Raw genomic sequence first — 22639 nt, 5'->3', positions numbered from 1 at the left:
ATTAGGTAAGGTGACACAGTAATGTTAATTGGAAATTTTGATTAAAACTCCCAATGAGTTGACAAGAAAAGGTAGTTTAAATTACATATAGAAAAGTTTGTTAATTATGCTTAAGTGGATTTTATTTTAATTAATTTTTGCACGTGGAATTGACCGTACGAATTTATTAATGATTTCCAATTTTCAGGTTTGGCTGAATTTCATCCTACACGTTTTATTTTTATCATTTTCTTTACTTCCCTTCCTGTTACAAATAACTGCTCCTCTGTAAAGCTCAGGATTTAACAGTAAAAAATGGTGGATGCGCCAGGCCCACAATTTTTGACTTTTTGCTTAGTTTCAAAACAGTAAAAATAAGATTCTATCGAACGGAGATTCTTGCAGATTCCACAGGTGCTTGAGATACGCTTCGATTTTGTTGAATTTTTGAATGTCTTTTCGATCTCATTATTTTTCGGTTTATCCCACTCGTGGATTTTCCCAGATTTCTCAGACTTTTTTTATCATTTTATTTTAAATTTCGCCGCCCTTTTAGACTCAATATTGACATATTTTCCAATTATAAAAGACTTAAACGGAATTCAGATATTCCACATTGAATGGCAAAAATGGTGGATGCGCCAGATTAACAATTTTAAGTTTGTTTTTTGCATTTCTCGGTATATACTTGTATTTTTCTTTTAGATCATCGAGTTTATTCGCGTAATTGCTACTTTTTATGAGAAGATATTTTAAGTGAAATAAGATACTCTACTAACAAAAATATTGTCTTCTAAGATTTTAATACGTCTTTTGTGGATGATATTTCCAAGCTCCATAATCAGAGCGTCGTCTTAGATAAAAAATAACAAATCCCGTCAAAGGAACAGCAACACATCCTAGTTATTAATTTTCATTTCTACCAGAAAATGCGTTTTATTAATTGTAATGTTTCGTTGTTCTATCCTCTGCTTTTTCATTTAATTTGGTTACAGAGACTAAAGCAAAATAAAATCCCCCGCAAACGTTTAATTTTGATTGAAAGATTATAAAATTTTTATCTTTTTTGCCTCGGAGATGCGGTTCATTAAAGGCGAACAAGCTGCAAACAAGAAATACCCAAAGGAAATAATTTCCTCCAGACGGGACATCATCGGATAATTTATAAAACCGAAATTGAATTCCCATAAAATCCGTCTGATGTTAGTTTTGTGTAAAAAAATATATGGAAATTGGAGTTGCGTAAATATTTTGTGAACCGACAAAATTTATCGCTTTAACGCGCAAATGGGAGCTTAATTAATGCGAAAAAAGCTTTAGTGCGAATTCCGTTCTAACTCACATTTGTAAAATTTATAAGAGACACTTTACTAAAATTTGTAATTTTGGTATTTTAGTGCCACAGCAATATTTTTGGGCTATGTACATATAACTCTACCAAACTGCAAAATTGTGGAGCGAAAGACAAAAATTTTAGAAATTTTAATTTAAACGCGACGCAAAAATTTCAGAGATTCTTTACGAAAATTCGTAATTTGGGGAATTTTAGCGCTACAGCATTATTGCACAATTTTTGAACACTGTATTAACTCTACCAAATTTCAAAAATATGAAGCGAAAGACACAAATTTTAGAAAGTTTAATTTTTACGAGAAAGCAAAAATTTGAGAGATTTTTCACCGAAATTCGTAATTTTGGTAATTTTAGTCTTACAGCAATGAAATGTTTGGAAGTTATTATTTTTGAGTCGTATTTTAATTCTAGCAAATTGTGAAATTATGGAGCGAAAGATATAAATTTTAGTAATTTTAATTTCCAATGCGAAGCAAAAATTTCAAAGATCCTTCATCAAAATTCGTAGTATTTGGTAATTTTAGTCTTACATAATTGAAATTTTGGGAATTTACTATTTTTGAGCCGTGTTTTAATTCTACCAAATTGCGAAATTATGGAGCGAAAGAAACAAATTTTAGAAGTTTTGTTTTTCAAAGCGAAGCAAAAATTCGTAATTTTGTCAATTTTGGCGCTACAGCAATGACATTTAGGGAAGTTACTATTTATGAGGCGTGTATTAATTCTACCAAATTGCCAAATTGTGAAGCGAAAAACATAATTTTTAGAAATTTTTATTTTTAAAGGGAAGCAAAAAATTCGGAGACTTTCCACCAAAATTCGTAATTTTGTTTTTACAACGATAAAATTTTGGGAAGTTACTATTTGTAAGTCATGTAAAGTCCGCAACGTTGCCGGTTGTAATGCAGGGGAAAATGCGGTGTTGGTGGTTTTTAAAAAAAAACGGTCTTTATTAATTTTACGAAATTGCAAAATCGTGTGGCGAAAAATACATATTTTAAAAATTTTAATTTTTAAGACCAAGCAAAAATTGCGACATGCTTCACTAAAATTCGTAATATTGGTAATATTAGTGTACAACAATAAAATATGGGGAAGTTAGAATTCCTATGTCGTGTATTATCTCTACAAAATTAAATTGGTGAAGCGAGAGACACAAATTTAGAAATAGGTTGTATTTATTGAAATTAATTAGAGATCGTCTCTTAATTTCAACAGGATTATCTTACTGTGATAATCGGGGGCTGTTAACTCAGTCACTTGGTAGTGACAGGAGATTGTGTTCAAGCGGTGTAAATCGATTTTTATACGAACGAGCAAGTGCTTTTGAGTCACTCACCTAGTCTAAAGCTATTGTTTTTATGTAGCGAAAATGATCCGGGTTTTGCGATTTATGCTCTGAATAAATTATTCCCAAGAGGTGCCAGTATGAATATTCATTTGTTTAAAAAGACACTCGTAGTGCATATTTAATTTGAAGCATTCTTAAAATATGTGCGGGTATGTAATATCTCTCTTATAACCGAGTAAAAATTTAAGGCATTACATTTTTATTTTAAGAGTCAGGAGCACTAAAGTGCTCCAGTTTAAAGAATTTCCGGATTATAATCGTTTTGTTGGTGATGGTTTATTTTTAGTTCCAGATGCTTTACTTTAAGCACCATGTGAATAAAAAGTCAAGTTGATCTTCAGTTTGCATGGAGTAAAAGGACGACAAAATAAAATAAGGAAATGGGTGCCAATCAGTCAGGACGTATGGACAAGACGTTTTATGGCGAAGAAGGTTAGTAAGCATTTTCTCTTCAGATCAATTAGTCTTGCAGAAAAGGGTTTATGATCAGACTTCCTCTAAACCAGCACTTCCGGGTCTTTCACGTAAATAACAATCGTATGAAGGATATTACTGCCGTCTCCTTCAACCCGAAATAGCGTCATATAAAATTACATTAAAAGCGAGTGGAACCTGCTGAAGGCGCCACAATTTGAATTTTAAATGTCGATATTAATACAACGTCTTTGTCATCAAATATTAAGTTCTATATTCTATTTAAAGTAGAATTTCCTGAGAGTCGTTGTGCTCTACCTATTTTAGTGACGACATTACGAGGCAGAGTGTCATTATTTATTCAACACGTTTATTTTTGGAATTATACGCTAATTAATTATGCAAGTTGACACGTTTTTGTTGGCGAACAAGAATCGATATAATTTCATAATCACAGTAAAACGTCTTGGCTTTCAAAGGTAGCACAAAGCAATATACGAAAACAGATCAGATTACACGAATTTTGTATGTTAAATCGATTTTGTAGACTTCTTTGTAATCGCATACTTGCCAGAGGAAATATCTTCAAAGATCCAAGGAAATCGGTCGATTACCTTATAAAAATGATGGAGATCAGAGAGAACGTTCAACACATTTACGATCGAATGATCATGATCATAAATTCTTACTATTATCCAGGGTTTAATTAAAATCGACGGAATTACAAGATAACGGGCAGACTTGTAAATTCATTCATCAATGTTATCATATTTAATTGCCGATTATTACAAAGTAAATTCTGGTGTAGAATTATAATGGAGAGAACGTGGTCATTAAACTGTAAATTAATTAATTTTATTTACACAATAGTTACTGTATTGATTGATTGACCACGAAGCATAATAAATGATAGACGATACTTGGGGTGGTAATAGCACCAACTGAGATTAATCTTTCTGTGGTTTAACCCTTCGATCTTACTTTTCGGGGGTGTCAAGTCGATACTCTCAATTTACATAATAAGGAAAATTTGCCGTATCAATTTTTATTTATTTTCAGTTGTTAGATATTGTATCAGAACTCGAATCTAACACGAATTTATTTTATTAAAGCTTATCATGAAGTTACAATGCAACCAGAACAAGAAGTCCTGCATTATTAATTTTAACATGGAGCACAGAACTTTATCACGCACATAAAATAACTTTGTTTTTTAATGAAAATAAATTATATTTCCTATTTCTTCTTTCAACGAAGTACGTTGTTTATATGTAACACGAAGAGCTTTGTTTTATGCAGTGGATTGGTAGTCCTGTCGTCTTTCGTAACTGACATAGTTAACAAAGACATCTTTGCATATCGATTAATGATTAACCTCAAATTGTCAAAGAGATGCTTTGATGTAACAGGCAGTATTGCCAACAGATCTCAAATTCCAGAGCCCGTCTTTTATTCGATCGACAAGGAGTCAGAATTCAGATTCAGATAATAATTATCTTAAAAAAATATTCTTTGGAATATTCTACTTAAATATTTATTTTCGACGGTTTTCCTTCAAATCTTTCAAAGTTGTTTAAGTTTATAATTTTCCGCAAATAATCGCTAATCTGGTGGAAAGACGTGAAGATGAACGCGAAACTACCCAAAAATTATCTGAAAGACAAGAATTTTATTCATTCTATTTGTATTCTGAGTTGATGAAGCAAAATGGGCTTCGAATCCCGAATCTGAGGCAATTTTTCACGAGAAATTCCCACTTCTCCAGAACGAAACTTTGTTGATTTCCTTTCTTTTTCTTTAATAACTTGCAGGAATTATTTTTCGCTCGCTAAACTGCAATTACAACTTCTTGCAACAAGTTTTCCGTTACCTCGAGCTCTGACGAATTTGTCGTGCGTAATGCCTAATTTTCACAATTTGTGACAAATTCCCTTCCCTTTTGGCAATTGAAATTTCTTCAATCCACCTATTTATATCCATTCACCTAATTCCGCTTTGGGAACGCATGAATTTGAGATCAAAGTCGGATGACAACATAAATAAATTAATCATCCTGTATCTAGTGGTTTAGAAACCCGCTTAATTTAATTATCCACGTTATTAATTCGTATTGTTCCACGAACCAGAAGTCAAAAAATAGTTAGGAAAACATCGAAATGTTTAATTTCAATTCTGGCTTCTTTGCATCGGATTCATTAATCAATATCCCGTTGTACTAGCCGTGAACAAACTGGAAAAGCACGGACCGTTTTTGAATAGAATATTAAATAACTCTCAATCAAACATAATCTTCGTAAAATACCAAAAAAAACCGTCTGCGCATACTTAAATTGAATATATTAAGAGAATTAATGGTCTCACCAAGACTTTAACTAAACACATTTTAATGATTAAACTTAATAATGACGTTGATTGATTACAAGTGCACTCAGTCGTTATAAGTGATGTTCATTATTGATATATCAGATGGGATTAATTTAGCTTTTGACTCAACAAGCTGTAATGAGACGACGCGTCGGTCCGATCATCCTAACTTGATTGACTCAATATTCAGCTGTCAGCGTAATAACAGGTCATTTCTTCGATTAATTAAACTACTAGACCGCAAAACTGTCAATCATGCATTTATTGAGAGATAATTGAAAAATACAGCGAGTGTCAAAAACAGTGGTTGCGTTCGTGTTGGGTTTCAAGAGAAAATCCAGCGGGATGTGACCAAATGTAATTTAGAATGGAAATAGAGCGGGGCCATTATTTTCAGTAATTTTTATCACGGAGAACAATTATTGGATAATTGTATTACCGCGTTTGATTATGTTTGATGTTTTAATTCCCGGAATTGAACCAAGTTTTTAAACTAATTACGCGGATATTGTTTGAATTTCCATCTAGCTATTATTATATGTTTTCCAAACTGCACGGTATTTTTTTCGGATTGTATCAAATGGCTCTAGGGCGTTGCACGAAAGCTTCATCAACAAACAACATTCATTTTCATGCTTTTTTCTTCGTGTATGATCTCATTACTAAGAGCAGACATTACAAAACCGCAGCGTTAAATCATCAGAGATTTTTCGAACTAAATCCGACAGGGCACGAAACCAAGCCATTTTTCCATTCCGTGTTCATTACTGCGAAGTTCAAGGTAAGTAAGCTCATTTGTGATGCAATAGTTTAAAGCTCGGTTGTGTCGAGATTTAAGTGCAATGCCCAACAAATCCCTTTTAAAATGACTTTATCAGCGTTATCCTGTCGGTTTTGTTCAAGTTTTCTCGTTAAAGTTTCTATACATAATGGGAACTGTCAATAGAAGTCTTATTTCATCTGTGTAAGCTCGGAGGAAAAAAGTACATTTCAGTTATCGATTTTGTGGGGTTATTAAATTTAGTCAAACATTTTCTTGTTTCAGTGAATTTCGACCACTTCCAAATTTTACGAGCGATAGGAAAAGGAAGCTTCGGAAAAGTAAGTACACGTTTTTTTAAAGAAAAGGGAGAAGTTATTCCGTTCATACATATTCCTAGTTGAAGTTTCATTCTTTCGCTGATCGCTGATGTAATTTCGTCGAACTTATACAATGTACAAGCTCTCATTCAGAGAAAAACGTGCCTCGTAAATGTTTCCATTTCACCCATAAATTATGACCATCAAAGTTATTGATAGTGGGAGTTTTGAATAAAGGAAATAGGTCAACATAAAGTGGCAAAAGTACGCCGTTTTTGTTGCCATTTCTTCGAGCTTAAATCAAAATTGGATTGATGATGTATTAGGTGGTTACAAGCAACAACCTAATGTGATTGATCAGGTTAATTTATAACGGAGCTCTTTAGAGCTGTTATTGATTTTTTGCACGATTTTCTCGAGACGTTAAATGTAATTATTATCGTTAGTATTACCTAAATAACACGGACTAACTTCTTCGCCTAATTGACTTCCATTTTCAATTATGGCTCCAGGAATCCTTAATCAAATTTATTGTGTTGTTTAATCCGTGGAAGCGCCGAGAAAATCAATTCTAATCATGTTTCATAAAGCGATATTGGTATCTATTCAATTAATTCCAGAATTTGTTATTTTTGTGTTGTAGATCCCCCTGCTGAACGCACTTTGTAAATTGTTTGTGTTTTAATTACAAAGTTCTTTATTTGATTCATTTATACGCGAATGAGTTTAAGTTGTTGTAAACAAATAACAGAATTAGGTTTTCAACAGGTTTGAAGGTCTCAGGTCGCGGTTTTAATTTTCCCGGTGTTAGTTCAAGACCTAATAACGAAAGGGTAAATTGTATTTACTGTGGATGCGAGAATTCTTTTATTGGATTTTTTCTCGCACTGGAAAAATAGAATTATTTGTACAGGGTAGAAAAATTAATCCGAAACAACGACTTAAATTTTATCGTCCACTTCCTGTAATTGCCCCGTTTATGACAGAAATTTCCCGGAATCATAGCTTTACATTTAATACCTCTCCAGTACCATCGTTGAGGATTTTATTCCTCTTAATTATCGTGCGCTGAATTTAAACCTTGTTCTTGGATCCTTTTGTCTGGACGACTAGTTGTGCTTTTTGATCTCGATTCTTAATTTTCTCATCTTTTGTTTGTTTACGCTTGTAAACTCTTCCAACAAACTAAAGAGAAAATGTGCACTTTGATCAACTCAATTAAAATCTTTCAGGTTCAGAGATTACATTTTTAGACGTGTTAAATTTCGTCAACTCTCTGAATTGGTTTTAAATTAAATGAATTTGTGTGAGCTGGCCTGCTTTTGAAATAAAACGGTTTGGTATAATAGACTCTAATAATACCACTCGAGGATAAAATAGAGTTGAATTCTGTCAAAACAACACTGATAACTCCCAATGTAACAGACGCGGTTTGGAGGAATTGTGTGTTAGAACAATACTATTTAATTTATCAATGTTGGTAAATAGCACCTGTCTCGCCATATGAAGAGTCTAGTCCCGTTATCGTTGACACAAATAGAACTGGATATGAACTTTTTTTTCCAAAGTTATAGGAATTGCAATGTAGCAAATGTGGCGTAATTACGTCGAACCGATATTATAGACCATAAAACTACTGTCGATAAAACATTCTTTTTATTATGATTCCCAGCAGGAATGCGGTTGTTTTACCTGCTACTGACTTTTAGGACTGCAAATTGTAAGATAAACGTTGGTCAAAATGGTGGTTTTGACCTGGCGCATCCACCATTTTTAAGTTTATACACTGAGATCTTCTCAATTTAGGTAGAATGCAGAAAATCCCTAATTTGTTTAGTCCAAACGATTGGATACCACATATTCACTAATCAAATCGAATTAATTTGGAGCTTGTGTTGGGATTAAATTCTGTTATGTGGAATGATTACACCCAGCGCATCTCCCATGTGCCTAATCCTGCTGTGTTAACTTTTTAGGTTTAGACAGTCTGCCAAGTTCAGGATGATGTCGTTCTTGCTCTTTAGGATTCTCAATTTTTCCAATCTCTTGGATTTTCAAGTGAAGAGATTTTTTCCTTATTTTCCGAATTCATACAATTTCACTCAAAATCTCCAGTTTTTTTAAATTTCTCGGATTTCGAATTTAAAGCTTTACATTTTCCGCATTTGTTTTATCTAAAGTAATAGTATGTACACTACCGTTCAAAAGTATTTGCTCAACATTTTTTAAGTGACTAAAGTAAAATAATTTCTTTCTTTCGCTTTTGTTTGGCGTTTTTTTGATGTCTGGTTTATAATTTTCATTTTTGCTAACAGCAATTTTGTTCTTTTGTTGATGTTCTTGAAAATATCAATTTTTTTATATTTTTATTATACTAGACATCGTTTACATATTTTCACAATCCATCAGCCTATAAATGCAAAAACGAAAGTGTTGATAGACATTTACCGTTTTTTTAATATAGTGAAAATGTTTGACAACAAAACTTCTTTAATTTGTTGTTGAGGAAGTTTATTGTTTTTCAAGTTTTTCAGTAAAAATTAGGTGACGGTTTTGTACAGAAATGGTGAAGAAAGCTAAGTTAAGCGGAAAACGCGTGCAACGATTAATTATTATCGCTTACCACAGAATCAGGAAAAATAAGCAAGAAATCGCAATAGAATTATAGTCAAAATATTGTAACTTTGGTTTAACTCCGCCAATTGAATTTTAGCTGGAAGTCTGATTCACTCTGCAAAATTTTGATAGTTGTCGATATTTGCTAAAAGTTGGGGTAGAAATGTCTACACATTAGAAGATGAAACACCATCAAAATCGACGAAAGTTTCACGATTAATTGAATTCTCGCAAAACCGCACATCTTCTTGACATATGTGACACTTGAGCCGTCAAATTTTTGATTCTGTTGAGTAAAGGACGCTAGCCATTTCTTGATTCGACAAATTCAATCGTCATTTGTTCATGTGGGCGGGGTTAAACCAAAGTTATAAAATTCCGACTATACAGGGTCCGGCAACACTTGTGTCCACCCCCAAAATCGTCTTTAATTTTAAAGATAGAATTTTGAAAATTTGCATACGCTTACAGTTGACAAAGCTCTAGAAGCTGACGCAAAAATTTGTTTTTTATCTCTAATAGTTTTGGCGTCGCGACGCCTTAAAAATGTAATTTTTAGTTAATTGTGAGGGTTTGTGATATCAACCCCCAATTTATTTTTTTTTTCATTATAAATGTGTTAAAAATATCTCAGCTGTTATTTTAGATTCAATGCAAATTGTCTTCAAAATTTGAGAAAAAAATGCTGTTTTATCAAGTTAGTTTCCAATTTCATTACGTCAAAATTGGGAACTACGTTTACACCCATCTGTCAACATCTTGTCTCACAAATGACATCTATCCTTTGGTTCTCTTTAGATTGTAACAAAAGTCTTAATTGGTTAAATTGTCGCTTTGTCGATGTTAATTAACCTTTATAAGAGGGAATGAAGTGACTTGTGAAATTTTGGTGTAAACGTAGTTTCCCGCTGCGCCGTCAGAATTTTGAAAACTAACTTGATAAAACAGCGTTTTTTTCGCAAATTTTATACACAATTTGCATTAGATTCAAAATAAAAACTCAGATATTTGTATCACAGTTATGTTGAAAAAAAAATGAATTCGCGAATATTTCCGCAAAAACTCAAAAATCGCTAAAAATTATACTTCTTAGGCGTCGCGACGCCAACCAAACCGTGAAAAAAAAGCTTTGTCAACTATGAGCGTATGCAAATTTTCAAAATTGTAACTTTAAATTTAAAGACGATTTTGGGGGTGGACACAAGTGTTGCCGGACCCTGTATATTATTCATTCACAAAACATAAAAGTTACTATGGTTGGCGATAAAAAATAACCCTAAACGGAACAGTTGGTGAGATTGGTAACCAAATGGACATTTGACAATTATAATGCCAAAATTTCAAAATAAAATGTTTAATTTCGACTCACTCTGCAAGAAAGCCTAAGAAATAGATCATTTCTGCATTGGGAAGTTTCAACAAGACACCAAGAAGTTCTCTAAGGTAAACTAAAATTAAACAAATTGAACTGACATTGACAACAAACTTCAAAGTACAGTCCCATGAAATGATGATTGAAAAGTACACTCTGATTTTACAGAAATCAAAGGTAACTTGATTTTTATGTTTTGTGAATGGATATTAGTTATATTTTGAAGAGGGCAAATACTTTTGAACGGTAGTGTATATTATTATACGAGCATGTTATGAGGACCATTATTCACGAGTTTTAGTGCATAAGAACTATAACATCCGAGTGTAATACTATGCTTTATCTACATCCATTTCCTAAAATAAATGCCTGTGTATAACAAATTTTTATCAATGAAAAATGTATTGAAAAAAAAAGAAACATACAAGTTACAAGACAGTGATTATGATGGTTATAATTATGTAAGAGTATTTTATGTAGAACCTACAAAATCAACTAAATGCGAAAATAAAAATACGTGCAAACATTTTCAACTTGTTTTCGTACAAAATATTAATATGTGCATTGTTCAGAAGATATATTAAAAGGTAAAACACAAAAATTAACTGAAAATTGCAACATTATAAATTGACACTTTTGTCATAACTAAACGGATTTTGACTGATCAGAGCCGCCGAATTTGATTATTGCGTCGGACCTAACTATAGCCATCATTATTTGTCTAAAAGCGAATTATTTGATGGTCGTGAATACAATTTTATTTCCCGCGAGCTTTGAATTGCAAAACCACAGAAATATCATTTTTAATCTAATCTCCACTTGTCTCTCTTTTAATAAAAATGTAGCATTTTAATGGTCCTCACCATTCTAGAGACCTCGCTTCTAAGATATTTATTGCGCTCACGAAGATGGTGTTATGAAATAAGCATAACTGGAAAAATGGAAACGCGTTGATGCAGAAAAATAAGTAAACAAGAGTTTTTCTGTCTACATTATGAAATTTGATGGAGGCGCCAAGCATAAGTATGCGTAGTCGGAATTTTCTATTTACAAAAGGCGGAATTTTCTTTTATGAGACAAACAGTGCTTGGATAGTAATTATAATATGCAGAGTCGATTTCAAGCAGATTATAGCGAGTAATCACTTACCCTTCTGTTTTGTAGTTGTGGTTTTAGAAGTTAAATAATAGGGTTGCTGGTTTCATTATGGAAATTGATTTTCAAGAGAGTAAACAGTTTTTTGGAGAACGAAACTGTGTTTGCTCGTTGGTTCGGAGTCTTAATCAAAAAGGTTTCTAACCATCACCAGTTGCTTTGAAATCGTATTGTGATAAGCGACGATGTTTCTCGTAACTATAAATTTTCCCCTAATTGACGAGGCGTCTGTATTAAACGTCGCGGTTTTCCTAATAATGAATTAATGTTTGAGGCGCATGCAAGATGGGATGCTAAATTGGTTTTGTGATGAGGGAACTCAGACATACGATTTCTTGGCAATGACGGAGATCCAGAATCTCGCCTCTTGGAGTTCATGAATTTAAAATAGAAGCAGGATCGTTTCTAACCGGAAGTTTGTTTGAAGGATAAAATCACATTCCCTTCAAGTGTTGACGCTGTTTTAAACCGTGTATGGGATTTTTTGAAACAAAGTGAAAAATTATTCCAACCAGATTCGCTATAATTTCATACCCGGAGAAAATCATTTATCATTCTCCAGTTTCGGAGACGTGGATATCACTTCGACAATTTTGACCTGAATACTGAATTTCATAGCGGTACTTTAAATTGGACCATTGTTGCCAATTTCAGATGAATCTGACCAAATTTCTAAATTGGGCAATTGTACTAGTGAGCAGTTAATTGAGTCCGTGTATTGGTCATGTTTTACTGTGATAACAACTAAATTAAACGAGGAGGTGGTATTAAATATTGAATCCCTTTTATTGTTAAACTTTATTTACTGAGGCAAAATTTCATTATCTGCGAGAATTTGACCAGAAACTCTGATATTTAGCCCCATTATTGACCCAATCCTGTAATTATAGTCTTAGTCATTTCTAAAGTATGAGCCCTAAAACAAACTCACTTAGCTAAATTTAATTAGAAACTCATCTCATGATTTAGCTGATGTAGAAAATATTCGAGATGTGCTCTGAAAGATGAGTATTTCGCGTGCTTTATCAATTTATTTCCAAATGAAATTTTATCGCAAATTTAAAGTGTGGCTCAGGTGTGTTAGTAGCCAGCTAAATTGACTTGTTAAAGCTATAATTATTTTTCCATAAGAGCGAGTAATTTTCACCACTGAAAGTTTCCATCAAGTTCATTATCGGACTCTTTATGTGTCCTTTGTAAAGTGTCTAAAACGAATTTTCTGCGGTTTTCGATGTCGCCGGAAGTTCAAATTGGCTTCCTCCAATCAAAAAGCAGTACATTACAGGAATTTCACGAGATGTTTTAACCTGAAGGCACTTTTCAACGGAATTGGTAATTCGAATCCATATAAATCTCGAACTTTTGAATTAATGTAACCGATAGTGAGAACGAGTTTGCGTATCACTTAGAATGATCAAAAATATAAAAACTTTTCAGTGTGGAGAGCAATGAAAGTTCCGTGCTATTCATTTAGTGTAGTTTACGAACTTATTAAAGTAAAAGCTTTGTTCTATTTAGCAAAAGCGCACAATCATGAAATTGATGCCTCAAATGGAACTACGTGTTTGGGAGACAAAAGTTTTGCTTTAATTTTCCTGTAAACTAAAGTTAAAGAGTTTACACAGATTTCCTAATTTGGCCTTTTCCGGGAAAAGTGAAACTAGTAAAATGAAAAAAGCACTGTACCGTCCGAACTGCAACTGCAAATTCCAATGCAAGAGCGAAAGTGGAAGTAACGAGTTTCACAGCCACTTCCTGACTGCCTGGCGAACGTATGGTTCATTCTAAAACTGCCAAAACAAGTTTCTGGATAAAATGAAAGTGACCCAGTTCCCACGTTTTTTGCTAGGAAGGTCGGAGACGTCAAAACAATAAACAGGTATTTACACACTGTGGCTGCAGCTTGTGCACGAAGAATGTAAATTCGGTCGTGAAGAGGCGATTTCTATGATTCTTCTGAATTTTTGTGTAGTTTGAACTTTAGCTGCAACCTCTGCTGAAGTTAAAAAGAGCGACTTCTTCCTCCTTTTTGCACTGTTACAGTTGTGTAAACAAAACTCGCTACTTAACTCGGATCAAACTAAAACAAACTAGAAGAGTGCAACAGACTGACCAAGTAAACAAAGCTTATGTGAAAATCGTTTCGCTAAGCTTGGTCCAGTGAAAATAAAGTCCCAGCAAAATCAGGAGAAATTCGCAGATCCTCTCTCATTAAAAATTACAAATCGGTTTTAACTCCATGTAGAACGAGCCATGAAATTTTCATTGCGTTTTTCTCATTAAACTTTCTACTCGTTCCACCTAATGTTCCGTAATCGATACTGCACAAGCCATGTTTCCTCACATCGTTGGAAGCTTTCAACGAATTACCTAAATCAAACCCTGTTTCATTATTAATTGTAATAATAACCCGAAATTCTCAACTTAGTGTCATAAAAACGTGTTCTTTAGCACCGGAAGTGTGTTTCCAGGCAGCAACAAAGTGCGTGAGCAAATTCAATTTTCAGATTTAATTACAAACTAATCCAGGGCTTGGGAGAATTCACTGCCACTTTTTATTTATGACATCCTTGCTACAAATGCAATCGGAGTCGCCCTGAGGCAAATTACGTTAATTATTGATTAAATAATGTCGTAAATGGAACTCGACTTCAGTCTTGAACACTTTGGTATAATTTAATAACGCAGCCAGCACACCCAGTTCTAGCCTGTATCAATACCGAGCCATTTCTTTTAATAACGGCCTCTATTAATTAGCGCCTCTGAAAGAAAATCTCAAAGATAAATTTTATTATCATGACCTAATTATGTCTCTATGTAATTTTGTCAAGATAGAATGTCTTGAATTAACAGCGGAGTGTAAATAGGACTTGAGATGTGGATTAAGCTTACAGAACGTGATGAATGACTTTGAGACAAGAGTCGCTACATTTTCCGCATCATACATTTCAGGCATCAACAGGAAAAGATATTGAAAAAGCACGGGAATGATGGCAAATTTCGGCCCTTAATTAGACCCTTGTTGCTGTTATCTCCCATTAACAGAACATTAAACGGCCATGTGTTGCACAAATGCGATTGTGCAACAATGAACCTGTTTTCGATGATTTTTGCTTATCTCTTCGCAAAAATAAAAACAGAACATTCCAATTATCCAAAATTGCCAATTTCAGTGCCGCAGCTTTTCAAATCTCCACTTATCCAAATTCCTGGATTTATGTTAAATTTCTCTGATGCGGACAAAACAAGCTACAAAATTGGTGGATGCGCCGGGACTAATTTCAACTCGTGTTGCATTTTTGTACAATTACGGAAACAAATTCCTCAATTTTTCCTGCAAACCATTTTAATTCTCTCGTGGAAATTGAAATGTACAAACTTGCGTAATCAGTGCAAGCTTTTTGAGTTCCAAGCGACAGGAAAATTGAACTTGAAGTCCATTTTGTAGCTTGTATTTCCATTTAAGGCATCAACTTTATGACTGTGAACTCGTCCGAAATAGAACAAAGCTCGTTTTAACAAGTTTGTAGACTACACTAAATGAAAGAGACGGATTTTCGTTCAGGAAAATTGTATAGTTTTTCCTTCCAAGGTGTGAGGCAGGTAATTAATTAATGAATTTTTTTTTAGTTCGAAACGGACGAGGCCATTGTTCTTGTAATGAATTATTCAAACTTTTTGTTTCTGTTCAGTAAATAAACGAGCTATTGTTTGAGTTTTCTGAATTCGGAATCGATTACGCTGTTAGTTTCTTTAACTGTTTCCCGTTTAATATTTCAAAGGAAATTTCCCGAGCTGGAAAACATAATGAACTCTAAAGTTAGACACGAAAGTCTATGAAAGAGTCTCATCTATTTTTCTCATGAATAATCAAACATGTAAAATGCATAACTCTCGCACACACCTGTTCCTCGGAAGCTTTAGATGTTATATAACGAAAAGTGTGGATGTACAATGGGGACGGAAAATTAGAGAAAAGCATGTCGAGAAAACAAATACCGCCTTTATGGAAAAAAGGCAATTAATTGTCTCTTCCGTTAGAGCCCAATTCATTCCCTTAACGGGAAACAAGAAGATTACGTAAGAAAATGTGTCTGGAATGGGAAGCATGCAAACATTTCCGCTGTGCGGCGGCAAATCGAATCGTTTAATCAATCGATGAGCGCCTTCTTTCGAAGTTTTTTCCACCAATTAATGAAAATGCAATTTTGTTCCAAGAAAATCATTTCGTATTTTGCTGATTGGGTGCGAAGTTTAAACAAATCGCATTTCCTTCACAGACTAATCCTCTGAGGTGTTGCGAGGACTGGAGATTCCACTTTTATACGGTCTCATGACTTGAGGGAATTCTCCATCGGGGCCTTTCGTGTCTTTTATCGAAAGCTCCTTATATTTCACGAAGTGATGAAGAGATTTATCTTCTAGCGAGACGCACAGAAGTGAACGTCACCTTCGCAAATGAAAAACGGACTTTCTAGGTCAGTGTTAGACGCAAAACTGCAAAAAACATCTCCCCGGCGCTGTTATTAAAATCCTCTTTAAAGATTCTTTTCTTTTTCGAATATTAAAATTAACTCACCTGAAATTCCAGACCGCTTTTCTCACAATCTGAATATAAAGTCACGCACGTGTTAAATTTTGCATTTTTTTGAATTAATCACTCGTGATACTTTCAGTTGACAACACCTAATTTCCTCAGTTTAATTTAAAAATTTCCGTCTAGAGGCATGCACTTTTTTTCTCGCTTTTGCCTGATTTGAATTTCCATCGATCAGTTTCTGAGATGTCGAAGATATTTCCATGAGATTATCGAATAAATTTGCAACAGACGTTTGGAAATGCGATCTTCTAAATTTAGTAGCAGCTTTCAAGGTTTCATTAAAGCATACGAAGCATTTATGAAATTTTGATATTCATAGAGTAAACGTAATTGCTTTAGCTGTGAAAATTGTTCGATTCATTATTTATGGTGTTTATTAAACACGAGAAAAGGGAAGAATGCTAATGAACTAAGCGGAGTAAGAATTTGCTAAAAGGGAGTGGACAAAAAATGATTTCTCGGGACTAAATGCTTTGTAATCTCACACAAGCTTCGCTTTGTTCGACGAGACGGCCAAAATTAATAAACCCGACAACTTTTAATATCCAATAAGGCAAGTTTTAGTTGTTTTTTCTCTAAAATTCGGGCGAGACAAAGTTTTTCTCCGGTGAGCATAACTTACTCTTTTATTTTCTTTTCGTTTTGTTCGCTAAAGTGGATTCGTTATTTTTCCGTTCCAAAACAATATTTCACTTGATGAGAATGTGTTCGCACTTAACCCGAGCCAAATTCCATTATTTGTGACAACTAAAGTCAATTTAAATATTCATAGCAATACCTTTTAACGCGGCTGTTTATTAATATTTATCGGAGTCCCTGGAGCTTTGCGAACGCTGAACCAGTTTCAGATTTTCATCGCAAACTTAAAACTCAAAACCGCAATGAAAGCTTCATAAACAAAAGTCGGGGTCAATTTGATCCAAATATCTTTAAACACGCCTCATATTTATGATATTAGTTTAATGGAAACCCAGGGATTTCGAGAATAATAATCGTGATGCTGTTCTATTCAAAGCGAATCACGATCGTAATAAATTCATTATGAGCGCATTCAGAACGAAATCACTGTAATTACGACCACTGTATCTTTAATTAAACTCGTTGAAGTTTTTTATCCTGAAATAACTTTTCTTTAATTAAAAGTTGTCGCAAAAACATGTTTTTTCCCGGAGAGAATTCCGCAACGTTTTAAAAAGTGGCTCTCTAGGAAACTTTTCTGTTTATTCTACACAAAGCGGATTTATCGATATCGTGTTATGTGGAGATGTAAGTATACACATAACATGCGACTAGTTGAGCTATTTTATTTAATAATAATTTAATATTGCGGCGGTGACTGTAATTCGTTGTAATCGCGATTTAACGATCAGCTATTCAAAACTGTTTTCCATCGGATTAGTAAATGTTTATTTAAGGGACAGAATAACAAATAAAACTAAATCTAGCTTTAAAACTGGCCGTATGAGAAATTCATTTGGCTAATGTTTAGCTAATGGATCTCGCATCTAAAAATAAAAATAAGATTTGGTTTATTTATTATGCCATCGAAATGGTGATTTATTGCGAGATTAGCATAATTAAACTGAATTTAAAAGAGACTGGAGATTCGTAATGAAAACATATTTTGGCTACTGTATTAAAATGGAAGCAGAAATAAATCCAAAGTTGGAATTTAATATTCTGCAATTGTGAGGCTCTAAAATTCATCCAACTTCCAACATATTCGGCGCATCCACCATTTTTACTGAAAATGTACACATTATTAGCTTTGAATTTCTATTGCTCAAGCGAAAATTTCTCATTTTGGCCACATTAAAGTTCAATTTTTCGTAAAAACTTTATCTCTTTCTGTAAAACTGTGTAACTTGCAACCTAAACAATTTCCGGACATAGTTAAGGCAACTACAAACGTTGCAAACTTCACGAAGATGCACACCACTAAATTCTACTGCGGTTTTTGTGTATTGTGTAGTTGGCATGTTTACAAATAATGCAGTTCTCTGTGTCTGTTTAAACTTACATTCGGTGCAAAACAGGAAAGATTAGAATTCCTCTGCATATAAACTGCATATAAACTGTATTTGCTTAGTCAGTTCATAACATCCTGTTTAATTTCGCACATTTTTCGCAAACTCCCACGAGAGCAAACCCGACTTTTATCAAATTTCTATCGACGAATCGTGTCCACACTACCTTCAATTTAGAGCCCGATGCAGAAAATTATCTCAGCTCATACTTGTGCTATTTCCTGACAAAACAAGAAATGTTTGTGTAACTTTTACGTCGTTACATTGCACATTTATCATTTTCACGAAAACCAAATCAACCTGCTGTGAATGTTCGCGAACTTTGTTTTTCCAAGTTCAGTTTTGCATATTAGCAACATTAATTATTCATAAACTTTGCTAGGTTAAATTGTTGCAATAATTGAATTAGCGAGTCTCGAATTATTCGGATAATCACGAACACGCTCAATGAAATGCCTGTATCTAACATTGATACGTTTTCAGCCTGAATTGTTTAAATTTGACAGTTTTACTGTACGTTGACGAACTGACAACTAAATTGCAAAGTCTCCACAGCAGGGGAAGTTTGCGATAACCTGTAATTAGTAATTCCAAATTCTGTTAAACTTTCAAATTAATTATGCAGCACAGACTTTGATGGGAAATCCCGTTAAGTTTATTACACTTAATTTCTTTTTTTATAAGTTTAGAGCTGAGCTTTGCTGAACGGGCAATAAAAATTTAGATAGAAAAAGAAACGCGAACGATGAAATAACCGTAAATTCCACGAAGAGAAATGGCCATCAGCAATATGGAATAAAGTTTTCTTTTCACGGAAAATTCACGTAGTTTTTCCGAGGAAAATGTAGAAAATTGTCTCTGTAAGCGGTCTAAGTTGAATTTTACATTTTATGAGGGAATTGCACCGTTTATCTTGGATTAAGCGAAAATGCAATAAGTCTTCCGTGCTAGCAACTGTTGAGTGTTGAAATAAAGAGAATTTTCAAAAATTTGCTAACAATTGTTTACAAAACACGTCATTAAAGTAAGTTGTGTAATTATTCATGAATTTGTGCATACGTGAACGTGCATAATATAATAACCACAACTCAGTGTCCGCTCCACTGCACTGGACTATTTGTTTCCAACTCCTTGTTAAAACGTCCATATTTTCATAGTCAAATTATTCACCTAAACAAACTTCGCATTCAGTGTAAAGTGACCGAACAGAATAATTTTACTGTAATTGCTTCTATCAAACAAACCGGATTTAAATAGAAGTTTGTTTTTTGCTGCATATTTATAAGTTTTAGTACGATTATTCGTTTTATTTTATTATTAGAATTGGAAATGTGGTCTAAGAATTATGGCGTCTTCAACTTTTCAAAGAAGATGGATTTTGGCTTGACACAAGCAAATTTATCGTTTTATGAAGTTTGCCATAGATAAGGTGGTAGACGAGGAGCACATAAATCTTCAGTTGTGTTTCAAAAATGTGAGAGTCATGCTTTTATTACCTGAGTCTCAACTCTATTGATTGATCAAATATTAAAAAATTGAAGAGGTCAGCTATCATAATTATTTTTGGATTATACCCCTTGATATTGGAACAAAAATTTCTCCTTAATAGCGTTTTAATGGATCATAGAACAGAAAACAGGAAATTTATAGATTTTTCATGCGATAAAAGCAGCGATAAACAGACGAGTTTCATTGCAATAACGCATCTAAGTTAATTTGAAAGACTTAAAACACATCTGCCACATTTATGTGTCGACTTTTCATATAAGAAAACTGTTTTTCGTACGTCGCGATATTATTCCACCACAGTAATAAAAAGTTCCACGAATGATTCATGAACTCAAGTCTGGAGCTGGAATTCCTACATTCTGAATAAAATTTCCGATTTTTTCCAGACTTAATTTGCCTCTCTTTACTTTAATCTTGAGCTTACTTTGAAAAAATAGGGATGCACCGGGGAGAATTTATTTTTTATCTCTGGTAAATCAGCTTAGAACCTCAGAACACCTTGTTAAAGTTTATTTAATTTGGAGAGAAAGAGATTTTGGTATTGGTAACTAAATTGGAATCTTTTTTAGATTTTCTCAGGTTCTTCTCCTTCCTGTCCTGAAAGCCTGAATTGAAAATCACTCGGTATATGTATAGGTAAAGTTTTTCCACGATATCGATGTCGCCAAAAATGTAAGTTCATTTAAAGAATGAACAGAAATCTTGCTTTCTACGTTCTGCTGTGCAATCTAATTGTAAAACTTTTGATAGCAAGACGCTCGTCTTACATTCTTTTCTCATTCTCTTGTCTATTTAATAAAAACGTCGAACTTCTTCGAGGCAGTGCAGTGCACATAATGACACTTATTTGAAGCTGATTTTATTGACTGACCTTGTCGTGAAAATCTAATAATTTTCCATTTTTTCATTGTCTTCGTCGACAGAGCTGGAAAACATCATTAAAATGTTTTTATTGTCTGCTTTTTTCGAATATTGCAAAATTAAAAAGCTGTTTCCGCGGATAAAGGAAATGTGTGCACAAAGAATCCAACCTGTTGCCCTCCACTGAATGTAACAATTTACATATGCAATTAACAGTCATAATGAAAACTAACAAGATCAAACAAATGCTCTGCCAGCTCCCTCATTCTATCACACTTCACACAATGCGAAACTCCAGATTAAATGCATAATTTTCACCGAACAAAACAACTTTGGCCGCATTTCCACAACATAACCACTTGAAAATCAATTTTATAATGCAGTTCCACGCGTTTTATCTCGAATCGGAGATTTCCTTTCACGGTCAATACGTCCTCGAAACAGGAACAATGATTACTGCGGCGAATGCAAGAAACCTTTCAACCGCAAATCGAGCAATAAAAAGGGATAATCTCGGGATTAGACAGTGCCATGGATATTCGGGACGTAAAAATGAAAAACTATGCGTCGCAGATGTCGAGTTTGTTGGTTTTGGGGATAAATTTACACTTGGGCTAAAAAATCGACGTTTCGCTTTTTTGTGGTGGAATGGCGCAGGTGTCATCCTTAATGCGCGAAGACAGCGGTAAGCGAGACGCAAACAAATGAGAAGAGGGCGACGGCGGCGTCCGCGTCTTTTTTTCTCGTTAATACGACTTGAGTGTGTTAGACACTTTCAGAGGTTGTCGTAGACCATGAAGGGAAATTTACTTAGGTAGATCATAAACTTACGCAAACACCCTCTGGACAGAGTCAACAAAGATCCGGAGAAAATTTCATCGACATCCTGAGCGAAGATTGTGGTATTATTAATTGCACGACCTGCCTTTTATTAGTTTTGCCCCAGATCCCGGCTTCCTAACTCCCTCGCCAACAACAAATTTTCGTTTTTCGACCCCGAAGGACTATGGAAATTTTTATTATTTTCAAAGACCAAACCGACCACGAACCGTTTATATTTGCTCGCTCCATATACTTTGCTTGGGGTATAAACTGTATTAAGCGAGGATTGTGCGCTTGAAGCTTAGACAGAGAGCCATCGCCTTCGGCCAAGCACTGAAAGATCGTATTTTCGGCCATAATACTAGCAGACAACTCAGATTTCTCGTCAGTGAAAGGATGTCCTAAACTTGGCATAAATTGGGTAGAGGCTCGAATTTTATTGCATGGGGAAGTTTTCGAGATGGTAATTGAGCGAAGCACAACAGTGTCTGACGGTTTCAAACTTAATCGCCGTCTTGAGTTAACAGCGAAAGTTTTGAAGACAAGACGTGTGAACACCAGGCCTAACTTATCACGCCGGATATTATCCATTTTTGGCAGGAAACTTTTATGAATTCGGTGTTTTTAGGAACTGTGCTTCACATTGATGGTAAAATAACACGAGAGTTTTCGACTTGGATATAAAAATGTTAAAAATTTTGCAACTTTAGTCGAGTGCGCTCATTAATTAAATACCCGAAATTTTGTAGCTGTATTAGGCATTTCAGCAATTTCCGCACAAATAGGTAGATATGTCAATTCGGTTCTACTCTATGGAAATGTCAAAAAGGGGAAAATGTGCCCGGAAATTTAATTTTACTGCCTTAAAAACGGGGGATTTTGAGGATGTGCTTCCATTATTTTGAGGTCACACACAACAAAATACCCCTGGAGTTTAATGCGTCAAATATTTATCACCTGGAAATTACGGCAAGGTTCTGCTATAACTTTCACACTTTTGTAGGATTTATTACTCCACGTTTTAGGTAGTGTTTATAGCGGCAAATAAATTTAAAAAATAACAGTTTATTTTAGTTTTATCCACCTACAACTTGCTATCAATCGATTTCGAAACTCCTAAAATACTGCAAAATTTC

At 34.2% G+C, this 22639-nt stretch overlaps 1 protein-coding gene across 1 annotated transcript in view; it reads left to right on the top strand.

Moving 5' to 3' along the window:
* The window catches only part of LOC148168104 (serine/threonine-protein kinase 32B), a 34287-nt gene that overhangs the window by 3110 nt on the left and 8538 nt on the right, over positions 1–22639 (top strand). The window contains exons 2-3 of the mRNA XM_088044482.1: positions 2970–3115; positions 6507–6562. Coding sequence (XP_087900608.1) covers positions 3064–3115; positions 6507–6562 — 108 coding nt within the window. The 5' untranslated portion in view covers positions 2970–3063. The remainder of the gene's footprint in view (positions 1–2969; positions 3116–6506; positions 6563–22639) is intronic.

This window comes from Gnatocerus cornutus, chromosome 9 (assembly GCF_029298725.1).
Source record: "Gnatocerus cornutus isolate USDA-ARS CGAHR chromosome 9, icGnaCorn1.1, whole genome shotgun sequence".
Taxonomy (NCBI): Eukaryota; Metazoa; Arthropoda; class Insecta; order Coleoptera; family Tenebrionidae; genus Gnatocerus; species Gnatocerus cornutus.
This window is presented reverse-complemented; position numbering and strand designations above follow the sequence as displayed.